The sequence below is a fragment of the Amia ocellicauda genome, chromosome 19 (genome assembly GCF_036373705.1).
Source record: "Amia ocellicauda isolate fAmiCal2 chromosome 19, fAmiCal2.hap1, whole genome shotgun sequence".
In the NCBI taxonomy this organism is placed as follows: domain Eukaryota; kingdom Metazoa; phylum Chordata; class Actinopteri; order Amiiformes; family Amiidae; genus Amia; species Amia ocellicauda.
In genome coordinates this window covers 11,269,064-11,285,940 of record NC_089868.1, presented here as the reverse complement: position 1 = coordinate 11,285,940, position 16,877 = coordinate 11,269,064, and the positions used below count along the sequence as shown (strand labels likewise).

At 38.9% G+C, this 16,877-nt stretch overlaps 1 protein-coding gene across 2 annotated transcripts in view; it reads left to right on the top strand.

The window, feature by feature from the left end:
- Window positions 1–16,877, top strand: part of ttll7 (tubulin tyrosine ligase-like family, member 7) — a 69,396-nt gene that overhangs the window by 9,549 nt on the left and 42,970 nt on the right. For both annotated transcript variants that reach the window (XM_066692181.1, XM_066692180.1), the window contains exons 2-4: window positions 7,548–7,725; window positions 9,346–9,477; window positions 14,374–14,495. In XM_066692181.1, coding sequence (XP_066548278.1) covers window positions 7,701–7,725; window positions 9,346–9,477; window positions 14,374–14,495 — 279 coding nt within the window. In that variant the 5' untranslated portion in view covers window positions 7,548–7,700. The remainder of the gene's footprint in view (window positions 1–7,547; window positions 7,726–9,345; window positions 9,478–14,373; window positions 14,496–16,877) is intronic.

Here is a 16,877-nt window from a genome sequence, read left to right as displayed (position 1 = left end):
CAGCTCTGTGTGCAATAGTTCATTAGCTGTCCCACTATCTCTTTTGTTTATTGTGGCAGCTCTTGTCTCTGAGAGTGTTAATCTCTGATTTGTATGCAGTCAGCTGGGATACTTCTCAGTGTAAAAATAATGAACAATACTGCTTTTTATTGGAAACTATTACGGGGCACTGCAGCTTTAAAACAAAGTAAGCCAAATTGATAACTTGTGTTGCTCCTTCTAATGGGATTTTTAAATATATATTTTAAATGTATTATATATTAATGTTGATTGTAATAAACATATTTGGAGGCTGTATATTACAGTGGTTCAGGAAGATTACTTTATCTGATACAAGGTTTACAGTTTAAGCTCTGTCTCTGCTTGTGACTTACTGTGTGTACTTTAATAATAACTTCCTTGTGCCCTGCTCTGTGGAAGTGATGTTAAGCCAAGCTCCCATTGCTCGTGTTTCTGCAGCATCAATTCCATATGCATAGTTTCCCTTGCCTCTGTAAATTGCTTCAGATAAAAGGTATGAAAAATGACTATCAATGGCATAGGCCCATTTTGTACGTTAAAATGAGCAGCTTTAACACAGAGGACAAAAATTATGTGACACAAAAAGGCTCAAATACAAAAACAGTATCTAGTATCTTGGCCAATAATGTAGTCGCACAAAATGAACACAAAATAGGAGTTACCTATTTTAAAGGGGCAGGGCTTTGTATTGTCATCACTGCTCTGTCCACGATCCACTACTTCACCCTTTTTCCCTGTATAACTGTTGTCCGTCCTAAGATGTAGAAAGTAAATGCCACCACTCTTTGTCCCAATCCAAACAAATACGAAAGCAGTCGCAGTTTCGCCACACACACAATGCCAATCAGGGAGCACAATCTTGGAATGAGAAGCTTCTGGGTTTTGGGCGCTGTTGACAAAGACACCATTCTCCATGTTGTAATGGGGGCAGGCTTTCTCCCAGCAGCTGCAGGAATGGCACAGCTGTGCCAGCTTGGGGGTGCCAGTCGAGTGGCTCCTGGGGCTTGGCATTGAGCTGTACTGTAGAGAGGCTTACTTTAAATCGGCTCCTCAAGAGGTAGAAAGCCTTGTGGTATTCATTTCACCTGAGCTCTTAATTAGCTAATCTAACTCATTATTCACTTGATTGAACCCTTTCCTCCGTTCTGCATTCAGAATTGTTTTAGAGAGACCATTACAACTCTGCCCTTCAGGACTGAGAGAATGATCAATGATGACTCAAAACAAAACAGTGCAGAGTCCAGAAGTAGTTTTCTATGAACACGTTACATCGCCAAATGTGTGACTGCCTTCCAAAGAGACTGCAATCATTAGAGGCAGAAGTGTCTAAACCTACATTTTGTAAACTAAATTGTTGTGTATTCTAATATTGTGTGATTGTCAGATTGTTGTTCTGCCATGGTTTTCTATTCCAGCCAAAAAGAGCTGGTGCAAAGAATATATCCAGGCAAGATTGAGAAGCAAATTAAAGCAGATTACACTTTACAGTTTTTCCAATAAGTCATGCCATGTCTCTTCCTCTTATTCAACTTTGAGATCTATTTTCTGAAGTGGTTAATACTAAATGACATCATTAGTCTTGCAAATAAAGGTATTAAATAAACAACAAAAAAGAACATACCATAGCATAGATCAGCGGTTCTCAAACAGGGGTCAGTCCCCCCACTCTTCTATCATCAGCAACCCCCATCATCCTTTGGTAGGTGGGGGTCCTCAGCCAAAATCTGGGTGTCAAAGGGGTCTCTGGGTCAAAAAAGTTTGAGAACCACTGGAATAGATGATAAAACAGGGAAGATTAGTTGCTATCCTTGTTATTAGATGGCAGTTTCATTGTTCTCTTGTCTGCTAATAGGATTGATAGCTCTCTTATGTTGGTGAAATCGTGGTTCTCAAGTATCTAGGCAATCACTTGATGTATGGTGATGTGGAAATGCTCATAGCTTCTATATGCAGGGAGGAATAATATAAATTACATCACTGCAGTAAAGCTCAGCATCACCAATGTTTCCAGCCGTGTTGAGCGCACATGGCTACAGAAGCGTGACAACCACCCACTGGGGTAAAAGAACACATTTTAGCACCCACTTAACTACAAAGACAGTTTTGCATTCTTCCACTCAAAAAGGAAATCATCGATTTATATTATTCAGGCGTCAATAGTTTGAATTTTCGAATGTCTGTGTTTTCAGCTGTACAAAAGGGATAACCTCTACTGTTCTCTTCTCATAATGATGTAATTTCATCAGAGCACCTAGGGGGGATACACCGACCCCAACTGTCAACATACATGCATCCAAATCTATATTCTTCACCATGTGGTTAAAAATATGAGGCTGTCACCCAATGAACTATTTTAGTCTAGTTCTACACGCACTTCTTGATAATCTCCCAGACCAGAGCCTGAGGACCCTCTGGTACATGTGTAATATTGTGTGCATAAACTTCAAAGGGAGTGGAAACCTCACACGAAGGCACATTGGACGCCTGCCCGTGTTAAACTCTAGGCAGCACGTTACGGGTGAAAGTGTGCTGTACATGCACAGGATTAAATTGCACTGGAGAGGGGTAGGGTTACAAAACAGAATAAATGTTAAACGGCAAGGCTCTACATGGGAGCTCAGAGCCAGCTGCAGTACTTTTTGAAAGGAGTATGCGTTTGAAACCAAAGGGTACAGGCATATTGACAGTCACCAGCCAACACACTCTCCTGCGTTAATGGAGCTCTTTGCACTTGCCTTTGAGCCGTCTTTAGCATTAACCCCAGAGGACAGAAAGCATTTTAACAGATTAATATAAATATGCTAGTTCTGTAACAACAATTCCCAGTGAAAGATATAAATAAAAATGAACAGGAGCTCCCAGTGCAGCCACATTATGCAACAAGGTGTTGATTGATGACAAGTTTTCATTTGTAGCACTGACGGTTGTGATTACCCCTCGCAAAAAAGCAAACAAGTTCTTCTGTGTGAAAGTAAAAGGAGAGAAAGGGAACTTGACATCTAAGGACGACAAAGGCTGTTAGATATTCAAATCAGCTTGTGGTTGTGTGTGAGATCTAACGGGCAGCCTGGTTTCCTGGTGGCTCGGTACGAGCAGAGCACTGATTTGAATGTGCGGCACAGAGAATTGCAAACGAGGGCCTCGCAAATGAATTAAAGTACAAAAACAAAGTGATGTGGAGGGGGGCTGTGTTCTGTGAAATGATCTGAAAAGCTTGATACACTTACTAGGCCAAATGTTTTACAATATTATAATTCTATGGACCAAACAAGCTACCACACACATACAAAATTATATATATATATATATTGGTGGTGTATTGTTATTTAACTTTAGAAAATGTATATTTAATTATATCTGTGAAAACATTCCCTGTACTTTTTTCCATTGTAGCTGTAAAATAGAAAAAAATGATAGAACTATAAATCATAGGCTACTACCTGCTTTGAATTCATCCTAAAGATTTCCTGTTTGTTATTTTATTACAGATTGCTGTTTTAATTTTAGCAGATTAATTGTTGATGCCATGAACTGTTTATCTTTAATCAATTAATCCCATGCTAATGACATTAGAACATATCAGGCAAAGGAACTACAATCCAGTTTTGCAATTAACATTTCATTTACTATTTACTTTCAGGAACATACAAGTGTCAGTGGTATTTTAAAAAAGAATCCCCTGTGGTCATAACAGATTATTACTAGTATGCCCTCTTGTGGTGACAGGTTGGAAATTCATTATGAACTGTTAACAGAGACATGGAACTATTTCTGGTATACTCAATTAACTAATCTTTTGTTGCTACAACCCAATTTTGACAGAATTTGAAGGCTGGAAACACAGCCTCTCAGTATTATACTGACTAAACTACCAACCAACAAACAAAAGTTAATTAACCCTTGGCTGAAGTTTGAATGTGAAAGCTACATACATACTTCAAAAATAAGCTTAACCAGCCAGGTTTAACTAAATTTAAGTAGTGAGAAGTGAGTGACTTGAATCGGGGTTGTCTACTCCCAAAATTGCAAAACTTTGAGTGTATTTTACAATTACAATGTTATAGAGCAGCGGTGTCAAAATCTGGACTTGGGGAGCACCCGTCTCTTTTGGTTTTTGTTCCAACAGGATATCACAATTATTGAACATATTGAATAATTTTCTCAGCTATGTAATTTAAGATTTTTTTAAGATTACATTTTTTTACATAACTTGAAATATTTTAATTTTGCTAAATATTGTACCAACAAAACCATTTGTAGAGAAGTGGCAGATTCATCCAATTAATACTTTAATTATACCAATTAAAGTAGTAAGAGATGGGATGGAAAAGAAAACAACAACAAAACAATAAAATATCCAGACGACACTACTGTTATGGATGATGTAATAGTCTCAGAGTGACAAGTATTCTGAATCGCAAGTCTGTTGTGCCACAAAGTACAGTGTTTGATGCATGCATTTCTGTGGTTGAAGAGGTGCTCTAGACTCCACAACCTGTATTGCGGCCAGAACTTTGACCTAGCTGCAAATTGCAATATTACCAGTTTGAACCAAATAATTTTTTTTTATTAATTACTGATTTTAGAAATGAGAGAAAGTACCTTTGACAATAAAATAAACTCAGATTTAGTGGCAGAAATGGGGACAATAGGAGCCAGTCAGGAAATACATGTGATGGGTGTCAGCAGTCAGATTTGAATCCCAGGAGATGCCAGGAGGGCACTTGAGTGCAGGCAACCCTGAGTACCATGTAGAGTTAATTGAATTTAAAGTGAATGAGTTCCTTACACGTCCCACACTTTCAATGGGTTTTAATAGTGAGTGCTGAACAGAACACCCCCCAGGGAAGCTGTGGTACAGTCAGCAGCTGGCTGTCAGCGCTCCCTGGCCTTCACTACATCACAGCCTGCCTCCTCCTTCGCTGCAGTTGTGACCTCACTGAAATAATGGGCACAGAGCACAGTGCGGTGTCAGCAGAGTGGAGTACGGGCCCAGTCTCAGTCTCACAGAAAATACCATCCAGTCAATACATACATTTAGTATGTGACATGTGCAGTAGATATTCATTTAAAGAATAAAAAAGGGTTGACTAGTAGGAGCAGGATGTTGTACTCACTTTTGTTCATGTTTTCATAAACACAATTTAACGCTATCGGTGAAACAAACAAATGGAAATAGTACCACAATGTGATGTATTGACTGTCTTTCTAAATGAAATTATAATAAATACAAGCTGGGCAGCTCTTTGAGACCTGTATCTTGTACAATGGATGTTAAGACCAGATGTGTATTACCTTGATTATTACCCAGAAATTAAGCTTCTATCTCACTAAAAGTATTTCCATAGTTCCTTAAAAGGCAACTGTTTTTGCACGATTTTGCGGGAATCTTTTAGCACTTAATTTTTCTCTGTGCGTGTTTAATTCTCTTCCCCATCTCTTGCTTTTAAATCTCCCCTCTGGATTGTGTTCTGAAGACTCTCTGTACACCTTTCCCTTGCCAGCCTGTGCTTCAGGCTGAATCATTAACCAGCTAATCTGCTTTTGGTGCATTGGTGTGGGAGTTAGTGTAAAGGTGTAGTAAACTAGTTTTATCATTTGTTTTCTCATGTGTTGTCTGCAAATGCTGATGAAGTGTCCTGTGTTGCTAACTCCTGATTAGATTATTATTAGATTATTTGTGTACTGTTTGGCTACTTCAGCAAATCAAAGTTTCTGAACAAATTCTCCGAGATGACGGAAAGGTTTTTTGTCTGGGAGGTAAAGGCCCGTTGGTAATCCATTGTGTATTGTAGCCTGTGCAACACTGATATTGCTTGCTAACACATCTCCCCAGAGCCAGCCTTGAGGGGTCTTTCAGCACAATCTTCTTCTGAGACACACAGTGTGAAATGACCACTAAAGTCTAAACTGTAGTATGCACAGTACACCAAGAAGGCTGAATGGCATATAAACTCCGAAATTAAAACAGATGATGGTGTCATTTACCACTTAAATTCCAGTTTCTTACTTTCACAAATCTGTATATTAATAATAAACAAAACACTGCGAGATATTAAACAGATGCCAAAAATGGTTGATTTATTTTAAAATTCATTGCATTGAGATCTAGCTGGTCAAATATATCACAAGGTTTTGAGAACTGAGCCTTTTTCAAATTATTTTCCAAAATAAAATGTAACATCTGTACACATCTGTTTAATTCTTTCTATCATTAACACATTGAAAGGGTATATTACTATTTTTAAAGTGACCAGATTAAATATAACATTTCACAGTAAGGTTGGTTCAATTGTATGAGATGAGTTTTCATTCCTGCTGGAGGTCTCAGTTACATAATTAACCTAGTTTTTGTTAATCAATTACACATATCTGATATTATTTTAAGGTCTAATAACAGTCTGAAATAGTTTTACTATATCAACTATTATTTTGATGCAGGATGCACCGCCTGTAACATAATTGGCAGTCTGTAGAGAAGTATCCAATTAATTGTTTGAATCTGCTAATTAGACCAATAACTGGGAACTTTCCTGGAACAAAAGGCAGAACACACTGCAGCCGTCCAGGAACCGAGTTTGAGACCCTGCCATCGAGTTTTTGTAAGAGGTGATGCATTGTGCAGAGTTGCCACTAGAGTGTAGTGTTGATCCCTTTTTCTATTTGGATGACAGTCCACCAACGTGTGTTCGGTGATTTTGTTTAATTCCATACAAGAAGGTGACCTGTTTAATATGTTTCTGTTTAATAGTTACTTTTGAAGACAAACAGTAAATAATAAACGACATTAAATAACCCCAAACCATTGTGTATGTTTTAGAAACAAGTCAGGCTATTTGATGCATACTTTAACAGAGAGCTATTTGAAGTTTTGAGCAGGAAATCAATCCTAATCATCCATTAGCAGGAGTGAAAAACAAAACAGAAAAAACATCAACCTAAATCAGTTTATTGTGCATTTACTTTTGGCATACACCTGGGTCAGCATTTTTTTTTAATCACCCACAGTTTTCAAACTTCCCAAGGTTCAGGATTCATTAGGCAAGACGTTGAATCGGACAGGAACAGAATGCACACTGCCGAATGGGACACGGCGAACAGATGGGCGCCAGTGCTGTCCCAGACATCGACATTAATATTTCACTGCAGGGCAAACGCTGCAGTTGTTCAGCGAGCGTCACTGTACTGGTATTATTAAAGTCATCTTTAAGTAAACCTTGCAATACTTTCTGAGTTTGTAGCCCAGGGCCAAGTAAACCTCCCCATGAACAAAAGCACATTTCTTAGAAACGGTTTTCATCAAATTGATGGTGGAATCTATCGGGAGTTTCCGACTGAACAGTCATCCTGTGAACATATTGCCCGTAGCCTGAAGCAGTCTTTTCCTCGGCAGTCTGGATTAGGGCTCAATAAGGAGCATCTTTTCCTGGGCAGCCAAGGACTTTACTTGGCTATAAATGCACAGTTTTTTTCTGTTTAGTATTAATGTGATGTTTTCTCTCTCGCTTTCTTTCTTTCCCTTCCAGAAGCTGTAAAGGGACCCAGAGATTCAGCCTGCTGCAATGGTGTTACAACACAATTAAGATAGGGAAGAAAAAGAAGATTTGTGGAAGGCTGCCTGGATTCCCGAGAGCCTGGCAGAAAATTCAGACCCTGACGTTAATTCTTCAAATCGTGCAATGCCCTCTTTCCCCAACGATGGAGGTGAGTAGGAAGCGTTTGAGTTTCTCTTTTTCTTCAGGGAGCTCAGCCACTGCCGAAACCTCTCATAACTGATTACACGTTCCTTTACAAGGCCTGCAGCCATATTTAATCACTGGTTAACAATGGGGAAAACCAGTGAAGTGTGAAAGCCAACTTTCTTCTTCAGACGGGCCGTGAGCTGTCATTCTGCAGCCACTTCAAGGGATGAGGCAGACAAAGAAGGGTGAACTGATATGCTTCTTCGGAACCTTAAAAAAAAAAACCTTAATTAATGCTCAGTAATTCTAGTTTAAAACTCAATAATTATAGTGAAGCTCAAATAAACGTTTTTATTTTACTCCATCGTCAATAGTGAATCGAATGACACAAGACCTTCCCCCTGACAAATCGCCAAGAATGACAAGATCAGTCCAAGCCCCACAATCCCCAAAGTGCTCAGTAAAGGCCCAGATGGACTCATATGCAGTGTGGTTACTATCTTTTATACACATTAGTCAATCAATCAAAACACCAGCTGCACCCAGCCAGTCTTGTAGCCTGAAAACTTCATTACAGTTTTCTATTTTATTCCCCATTGATACACAATTCCAGGTGACTTTATTAATTTTTTTAAGCTCTGCAAGATATTTGTTTATGTGTTTATTCTTTTTGTGTCATTCACCATCAAGGGATTTGTGTTGGTCTGCTAAAATGTCCATAAAAAGCAATGCTTAATTGTAATCACGTACACAATCCCCTGTGTCACTTTCTGGAAGACAAAAAAACCTGCAGAAGATTGATTTTGCATAATGCTGTATCCACACTACCAAGAAACCATGAACTAAAAATCACAAAACTTGCAAACGCTTTAATACCGGTTCCTAATCCTGCTAGGTATGGATTCATATTTAAAAAGTAGGATGAAACTGCTTTTCTTTGCCTGCAAGTAACAGACACACTAGGCAGTCAGAATTTAAATGAACATGCGTCTCATTTGTTGTGCTAGTGGCAGTGTGTGGGATGCCATCTGGGTTTATGATCCCTGGACATTGTGAGAAAGGACGGGTTTGTAAAGTTGCCCCCCAAACTGAAATAAGTAAGTTGAGCATTACACTCTTCCTAAATGTATATGATTTCTTAATTACTGTAACTAGCTTCACGACATGATGTAATTAGGCTAGCCAGCTGGCCCCAGAATTCCGATACACTTTGAAACAACGTTTGTAAACCACAGAGTCACTGAAAACAATCAACAGTATGAGACCTGCTCATTTCTGACAGACCTGATTAAATAATTTGGCTCGTGTGCTCGTTGCTGACAAAAGCTGTTAGTGCTGCTTCAGTCTAACAGACCCTGCCATAGGTAACTTAATTTGTGTGTTCCTGTCATTTAAGGGATGTTTGTAAGAAAGGTAAGCCACACATTCAGCATTCCCAGAAATATGTATATTTGTATATGAAATAATAACAACATTTTGACACCAAAGGGTCTTCATCTAGTTAAAGTTAATTAATCGCTGGGGTGGCTTACTGTTCTTCAAAGCTATGTTATGAACTTGCATGTTGCATTTGTCATTTAAAGCTTCAAGTCCTGTTTGTATGGCGGGACATTGTGTGATTCCTAATCTGTGATCTCCATAGAGAATCAAGGAACATCCCCCATGAACTTGCCACCTGAGCTGCCGTATCAAAGCAGTGGCAAGAGGAAAGTCCGAACAAAGAAGAAGAAGGGATCCATCACAGCCAACGTAGCGGGGACAAAATATGAGATTGGTAAGCAGTCAAGGCCGTCAGAGCTGTCATTTTCAGAGATGTTGGTCTCTAGTCTTTGACCCCGTTCACACTTGAGATTGCCGGTCTAACTCATATGTGAACGGGGTCATAGATTTAGGCCCAAAACTAGTCCTAAATGTGAATGTGAACGCGCCGGGCCTGGGCCGGTGGAAAGCGTCAGCGTGTGACGCCACTCAAGCCCCGCCCCCAGAGACGCGTGTCTGAGAGACGCGGAATAAACTGAATGAACAGAATGAACACGGACACCGACAGCGCTACACACTGTACTGTCTTTATATTGTTTGAATGTCATATCGATCTATAGCCTTAAATGTACTGTTACATTTCGATAGCTCACATCTTTATATATATATTATAAAAATCTAGGCTAAGTAATGAGGTAAACTTGCTATTGTTTGTTCTTGTACTAAGTATGATTGAAGTCTGAAATTGAACAGTATGCATTTTACACGTGGAAATTGCATTGTGAAATTGTGAACGGGACCATCACTTTATTAATTATCCGAATTTTGCATTAAAACGATATAAATTTAACCAAAGCAGGTTTCCATTCAAATCAGTCCATTTTAATACGAGACCAGCTATTTACTATGCACTTATATTAAGCTGAGCAGGACAATCACAAAGGCCGGCGTTAGAGGTAAAAACTGGGACGATGCAGAAATGAAAGCGCTGTTTACAATGTGGATGAAGATGCAGTTAAAAAACAAACCGCAGGAGCGCAGCTATAACTATAGACGCGTCACAGAGGCAGCTTTCGATGCAGACGATTGCATACTTACACATAGGTGCTTTGCTTTCGGGTGGATTGTATAACAGCACTTTTAGACTTGCAGAGCCGAAGATAGATATTTGAAAAGGGAAATATATGACTTAGATTCCCCATTGAACCAGCACATTTTTAATTATTTTAGAAAGCTTCGGCTGCAAGGGGTTAAGATTACTTTCAAATACAATATAGAACCGAACAATAGCCAATCGATATTAATAAGTTGTGATTATAAACCCATCACATACACCTGTAAGCAGAGCTAATGTCCTGCATCACTAGTTTGAGCAGATTTGTTTATTCCCGGCATGCATTTCGTTTAGGCCACCTTTTCTCCCGCATATGTGAACGCAGGTCCGGCCTAATAAGTGTGAACGGGGTCTTTGAGGTCCACCTGAGGCTCTGGATTGTATTCCATCTGCCCTCTATATGATCCTTTTTTGTTTTTGCCCGGCCTAATTGAATAACTCTTCCATGACATTGAGATACTTGTTATAGTTCCAAGACTAAAGTCTGACAGCTAGGCTTCAGACATTTTCCAAACACTGTCCAATTATGGTTAGTAAACTTATTCACAGATAGTTACCGTATCACGTTGTATCAGAGGACACAAAGGCAAATTACAAACAAGTTGGTACTAAGAATGGTAGGAGCTTCTTTGTACAATGGGTTGTGGGTGCATGTATCAAACAAACAAGCAAAAAAACTGGTTGTGGATGCAGACTCCCTAGGGAGGCTTTTGAAATGGCTTACTGAGATTAGGGGATCGATACGCTGCAGGGAGCCAGTTGAACAAAATTGCCTAAATTGCTTCCTCTCACTTGTATAACCTTTCTTCTTTTTCATACTGAAATTGTAATGAAAGAATACAGGTTTGTACAGTCACAAAGGGGCCTTTTCTAACAGGGGCTGGTTCATACATTTGAAGATTTGTTTGGGGTCCAGGAATTGAAGGTTCTAAGCCCTCAGGCTTCATCGCCCATTCAGTCCCAGAAGGCCTGCATTACTATGACATCTGATGATAAAACTCTGTAGGACTGTTCTAAAAGTGTTGACCAATCATAATTTAACAACAAATAAGGAAACAATGTAGCTACCAATGTAGTAATCCAAAAATCACATCTAGTCTATATACAGCTACATGTCACAGTTTGCCTTGGTTCTTGAAGCAGCATGTGTTTCTGCTTGGTACTTGATATATAAATATATATTGCTTTGTGTCCATTTCTGAAACAATTTGGAGATTCAGTAGGTTTGAGGAACAATAAACAGTCAATAACAATATTGCTTCTTTCTTTTCATCATCATACACTACATGCTTACCCAAATGCACAAGAATGTCTGACAACATAGTATCTCAGCAGTATATTTTAATTGGTTACTTATCCCATCCAAATGGAAAAGCAGATTAACCGGATGAGAGCAGTTGTGTTAATAGGAGGCCTGCCGTAATTGGACAGGATCAGAACACCAGGTAATAAAGCGGTCAGGTTAAAACAGTTATTACATTCAATTTAACCTGACCACATGCTTTAAAAGATGTAGGATTTAACCTGGATAACTTTTCCCTGTTTTTCCCATTCAGAGCTAAGCTTATTAAAACAGTAGAGACGAGAATCTGTATAGAAGCCAAGATTCCTATCTTAAAAAGCCAAACGAAACCAATGGTCACATACATGAGTGAAGCCCTTTCCTAATATGCCTTTTATATTTTACATTGTTGTGAATTTCCATGTTATATAAAGGGGAGGCTTGCCAGGAAATCTACTGGCTGATCTGTGATTTTAAAGCCAGCAGCATTTTTCACATTTATTGTGAGAAATGTGTGGGCAGCCTTTATTTTTAATATTTGTTTCAAGTTACATATTTTATCTGATCCCCTCTCTCTCTCTCTTTCTTTTAAAAAGAAACAAGATAGATGAATTTCTGTTCTGTATACAGCCCTTCATGCCAGTGCATACTGTGCAGAGATGAACGCCAGAGATCTTCAAATCAACTTCACATTCGTTGATAAAACAGAATGAAACACAGTTTGAACATATATTCTGTACATTTTAAAGCTAATATATGGAAAATAAGAAATACACAAGTTGTTAACAGTAGAATCACACACTCTTGAAAACATCCAAGAAAAATAGATAAGCCTTCAGATTTGACTTCAAAAGAGAATGGATGAATGCTAATCTCTTTTGGCAGTGAACTTAACAAGAAAGGGGCAAACCAGCTGAATAAGCCTCCATTAAGTATAAATTGTTTGTGCAGAGATATAACAAGGAGTGAGCCAACAGCAAGGAAAGTAAAGAGTCAGCAGTTACTTCGGATAAGGTTCTGCAGTTACATATAATCCATCTGACAAACCAAGCAGCTGAACCAGAAGCAGGACGATGTGATTATTCATACTGTTAAATCCATTTAAAACTCCCAACAGTTGTGTGAAATACAAAGACACTAGCGAGAGGGAGTACTACCACTGACACCAATTGATAGTTCTTGTCAGTTCGAATGAATTGGGGTCAAAGACCAGGGTTATGCCAACAGTGATGCATATATTGGGGATCTCCACCATCACTCAATGTTACTGTATGCCAAATACATTTGTCTGAAATTATTTGATCTAGCCACAAAACAACGGAGACACAATGCAGAAACACATGGTTCTCAGCCAACTGAGAGAACTGCCTCAGCATTTGACTTCATATAGATACTGTAGATATACATGGACACTGGAAAAAAATATGAAGAAAACATGGTTATTTAGTTTCTAGTAGGGAAATTTGTTTGTTTTGTTTCTGGAAGAACCCCAGAGCTTGAGCTTAATATCCATTTGTGTGCTCAGAGATGACCTTGAAGCAGCGCTTTGGGTTGACTTTGTGAAAACCTTACATGGTTCTGAATACTTAAATGAAATCCCTTTGGAATCTCCTCGGTTCCAAGTCTGAAAAAACTTCAGTTCCTTTTACCTGTCTGTGTATGACATTCCTTGGAGACCAGGATTTATTCTGTCTCTTCTTTGAACTCTTTCTAGGACAATCAGATCCTGTATGTAAAGTGGTGACCAAAATGGAGCACAATATTGTAAATGAGGTCTTACTATTGCATTGTATTATTTCAACCATCTCTTGATTTAAAGGCATAAGCTTCCAGTACATGTTGAAACAGGAACTATGCTTTGTTTTCTCCATCACACCCATGAATGGATTAAGGGAATACTCATGTTGGGAGTATGTGGCAGGCCAGTTTTTAATGGTATGATCTGAAATGGCACTGGTCTCAACTGTCGAAAAACTATCAAATTTAGAGGACAAGGGATTCCAATTTTGCAAGAATGGGAATAGCAAATCTTTATTGCGTCTAGTCAGAACTTGAAGAATTTAACATTTTGTCCTTTTGTTCTTGCCTTTAGCATTTATTTAAAACAAAAAAGGAAAAATCAGCAACAGACAGTCTCTCTCAGACATCCAGTCAGCCAACTAATGTCTAAGAAGTTAATTAGTGGCTTGTTTCATTAGGGCATATATTTTCTACATTAAAGTAATTGAATAATGAATGGCTATTTGATTAATGTCAAAATGAGTGTGCCACCTATCTCTCTTACTTTCATTTTCCACCAGGGATTTAAATGCATTACGGGCTATAGCTTCATCTCTGTAGAAAAGCTATTATCAACTACAGCTACAAAGGACTTAGAGCTTATGACCCATAAAGAGTGAAAGTTAAGTTGGTGCCAAATTTCCTATTCAGGCTAATGGGATTACAAATTCTGTATGTATATTACTATTGTACTCATAATGTATATGTATTGGTATTGTATTTCTCTAGGCACTTTGTTATCTAGAGAAAATACATAAGTAGAAAAAATTGTTGATAACCCAACATATTTTATTTTAAAACGGAAACTGAGTCAGTACCCATAATGTTCTCAGACAAATTCAAACAAAGAGTTTTATCTGGATAAAATGAGGATTAAATTAAGTTGCCAGGAAAGGTTTTTAAAGATCTTCCCCCAAACTCTGCTCACAAAGATGCTTACTTAGAGACTCAACATATTGCAGAGTGCTCAGATGTATCGGTAATGATTAATGATATGAAATTATCTTGTTTTGCAGTCCGTATAGTTATCAGTGAGATGGTATTCCTGAAAACCAGGGACGAAGATGAAACCGCCAATCTCATTTGGAATGACTCTGCTGTGCAGCACGAGAAAATCGCTGAGCTCCGGAACTACCAGGTACGCCACAAATACTAGTCACATCATTGACCTTCCTGGTACAACTGCTGTACATTTGACCTTGACCGCCCTGGCACTACAGGTACATTAGAGGATGTGCAGCGGGTGTTATTTTGAGGACCAATCTTCTTGTTTTTCCCCCCATACTTTTGGTAGTCAAGGTTTAATAGAGAAATCTACTAGTATGTTTCCATAGTGATAATAATAATAAGTGTCTTGTGTTTACCTTGGTTAGAGAAATATGGGACCACATTTTGAAGGATTCGGTGTTGAAATACAGAAATACAGTTTTCTCCACTTTCAGTGGGACAGAGAAGTGTCAGCATGTGACAGGATGTGTGATTTAAAAAAAAAAAAAAGCCCTCTAGCAAGAAGCATCAGGTTGAAAGATTGCCATTGTGAGTGAGAAACTGAAGATACTGCAGCATGCTATATGGTTATCCCTGTAGCTCAAATACACAAAACTAGGCATGTACAAAAGAGCAGAACAACAACAACAGAAAGACAAAACAATAAATACATGATTGGTGAAAAGAAATCTCCAAAAAGGCGATCCCTGACCTTCACTTCTGAACCCCTCCTCACTATCTGAAGATAGCTTGTGGTGAATCAGTATAATTAGGAGAAAGTCACGCCAACTCAGCCTTGTCAAGACCAGAGGTTACTTTCTTTGGCTTAACCTTAGCAACCAAGCAAGGTATTTGTAAGTCATGGGTTCCTGGGCTACTAGCATTTCTTGGAAAATTCTAAATAAGTCACAACCTTTCACTGTGCTAAACACAGCGCTCCATGTAAACGGGTGGAACTGGAATCTGAACAGGATCACGGTAGATGAACCTTCCACTTGATTCCCCTTGGGCTGCACTGGGAGTAGAGCAAACCTGGACTAAGGCACTGAACTCTGTTGGGCTATTTGCGGTTTAGAATATGTTTGGGTCATTGTGGGCAAGTCATGTAACGGTGAGCAATAGACTAATGTGCTCAAGTCAAACGCGCGTAACATCTGCGCTGCCAGAATCTGCGAGCAAATAACAAGAGACTTGTCAGGTGTAAAGATGTAGAAACGTGTCACTGGAAATTCCCTGGCCCTCTGGCACCACAAACCACGCAGTTGTCTGCATCAGCACTCGTTATCAACTGTGAACCAACAATGTATGTGCCAGGCTTGGATTCTTCCCACTGTAATGAAGAATAGCGCTGTCAGGCATTGCTGTGTAACATGGAAGATGGAGACAAACGGTAACAGCAAGAGACATTTAATTTCCTGTATAACCAGCTTGTTTGTCTGTCTCCAAGCTGTTTCCTTGGCGTTATTAGTAAGTGACAGGTAAATGAAGTGACTTGACTGTGTGCAGTTCTGCAACTACTGAGCTACTCAGACCCTCACTTTCCGAAACACACTGGGTGATGTATGATAGGTTGGCATTAACAGTCGTGCAGGTTTTTGCTCTGGTTGTTCGGGAGAGGTCCCTGGAAGCCCTGAGATGTGTGTATTGGCCTTATTCATATCCCAAATTGTACTTAATACCCCCATATGTTTTTACAATCTACTAATCTGTCATCTTGCCAGGTATACATAATGAAAACCTTTTTTCTTACATTAAGTTAACTTTTCAAGTATGTGTTGACATCATCTGCATTGTTTCGGTTATCTAATTACTTGTCACTTACACTAATAAATGTGTTTTCAGGCATTTGGCTATTTATCAGGCTAAAGCCGTGTAAGCACATTTATTGGCAAGTGGAAGTACATCAATGCTGCAGCCTAATGCTTTCCCAGTGATTACAAAGGCCTGGTGGGAGGTTCATTTTCTTTCACTTTTATCACAACTTTTTTTTTAGAAGGAGAAATAATATATCCATGAACAGCAGCAGAGAATCGCAAAGAATGCATGTAAATGAGAAGCTGACAACAAGAAAGAAGAAATAAAAAACAAATCAACACTTGTGGAATAACTGACCCTGTGACATAATTGTCCATAAACGATGACCCCTATTAAAATCGGGTCTCCTTTATTGTGACATTCAAATCATGAAATGTCACCTTTTTCTTAGGTTGTCTAAACTGCTTCTTAACTGCATGGTCACAGTTGACCCTTCCATTCAATTAGCTACTGAATTATGATATTTGACAGTTGAAATCAATTAAATCGTGAAAGAGTTGGTAGGAATAAAGTCCAGTGTTGGAACAGAACGGAAGAGCCGCTTAGCGAAGGGGACTGCTAATGGGAACTGCTCAAAGCAATATAAAGCATTGTAGTACACAGCACTTTGGGAATTTATACTGAGATTCCCTTCAATGAGGGATCATTGAGCTGTATCGCGTTCAAATCTCCCCATATTACATTATTCACTGCAAAATTCAAACCAAAAAACATTCTT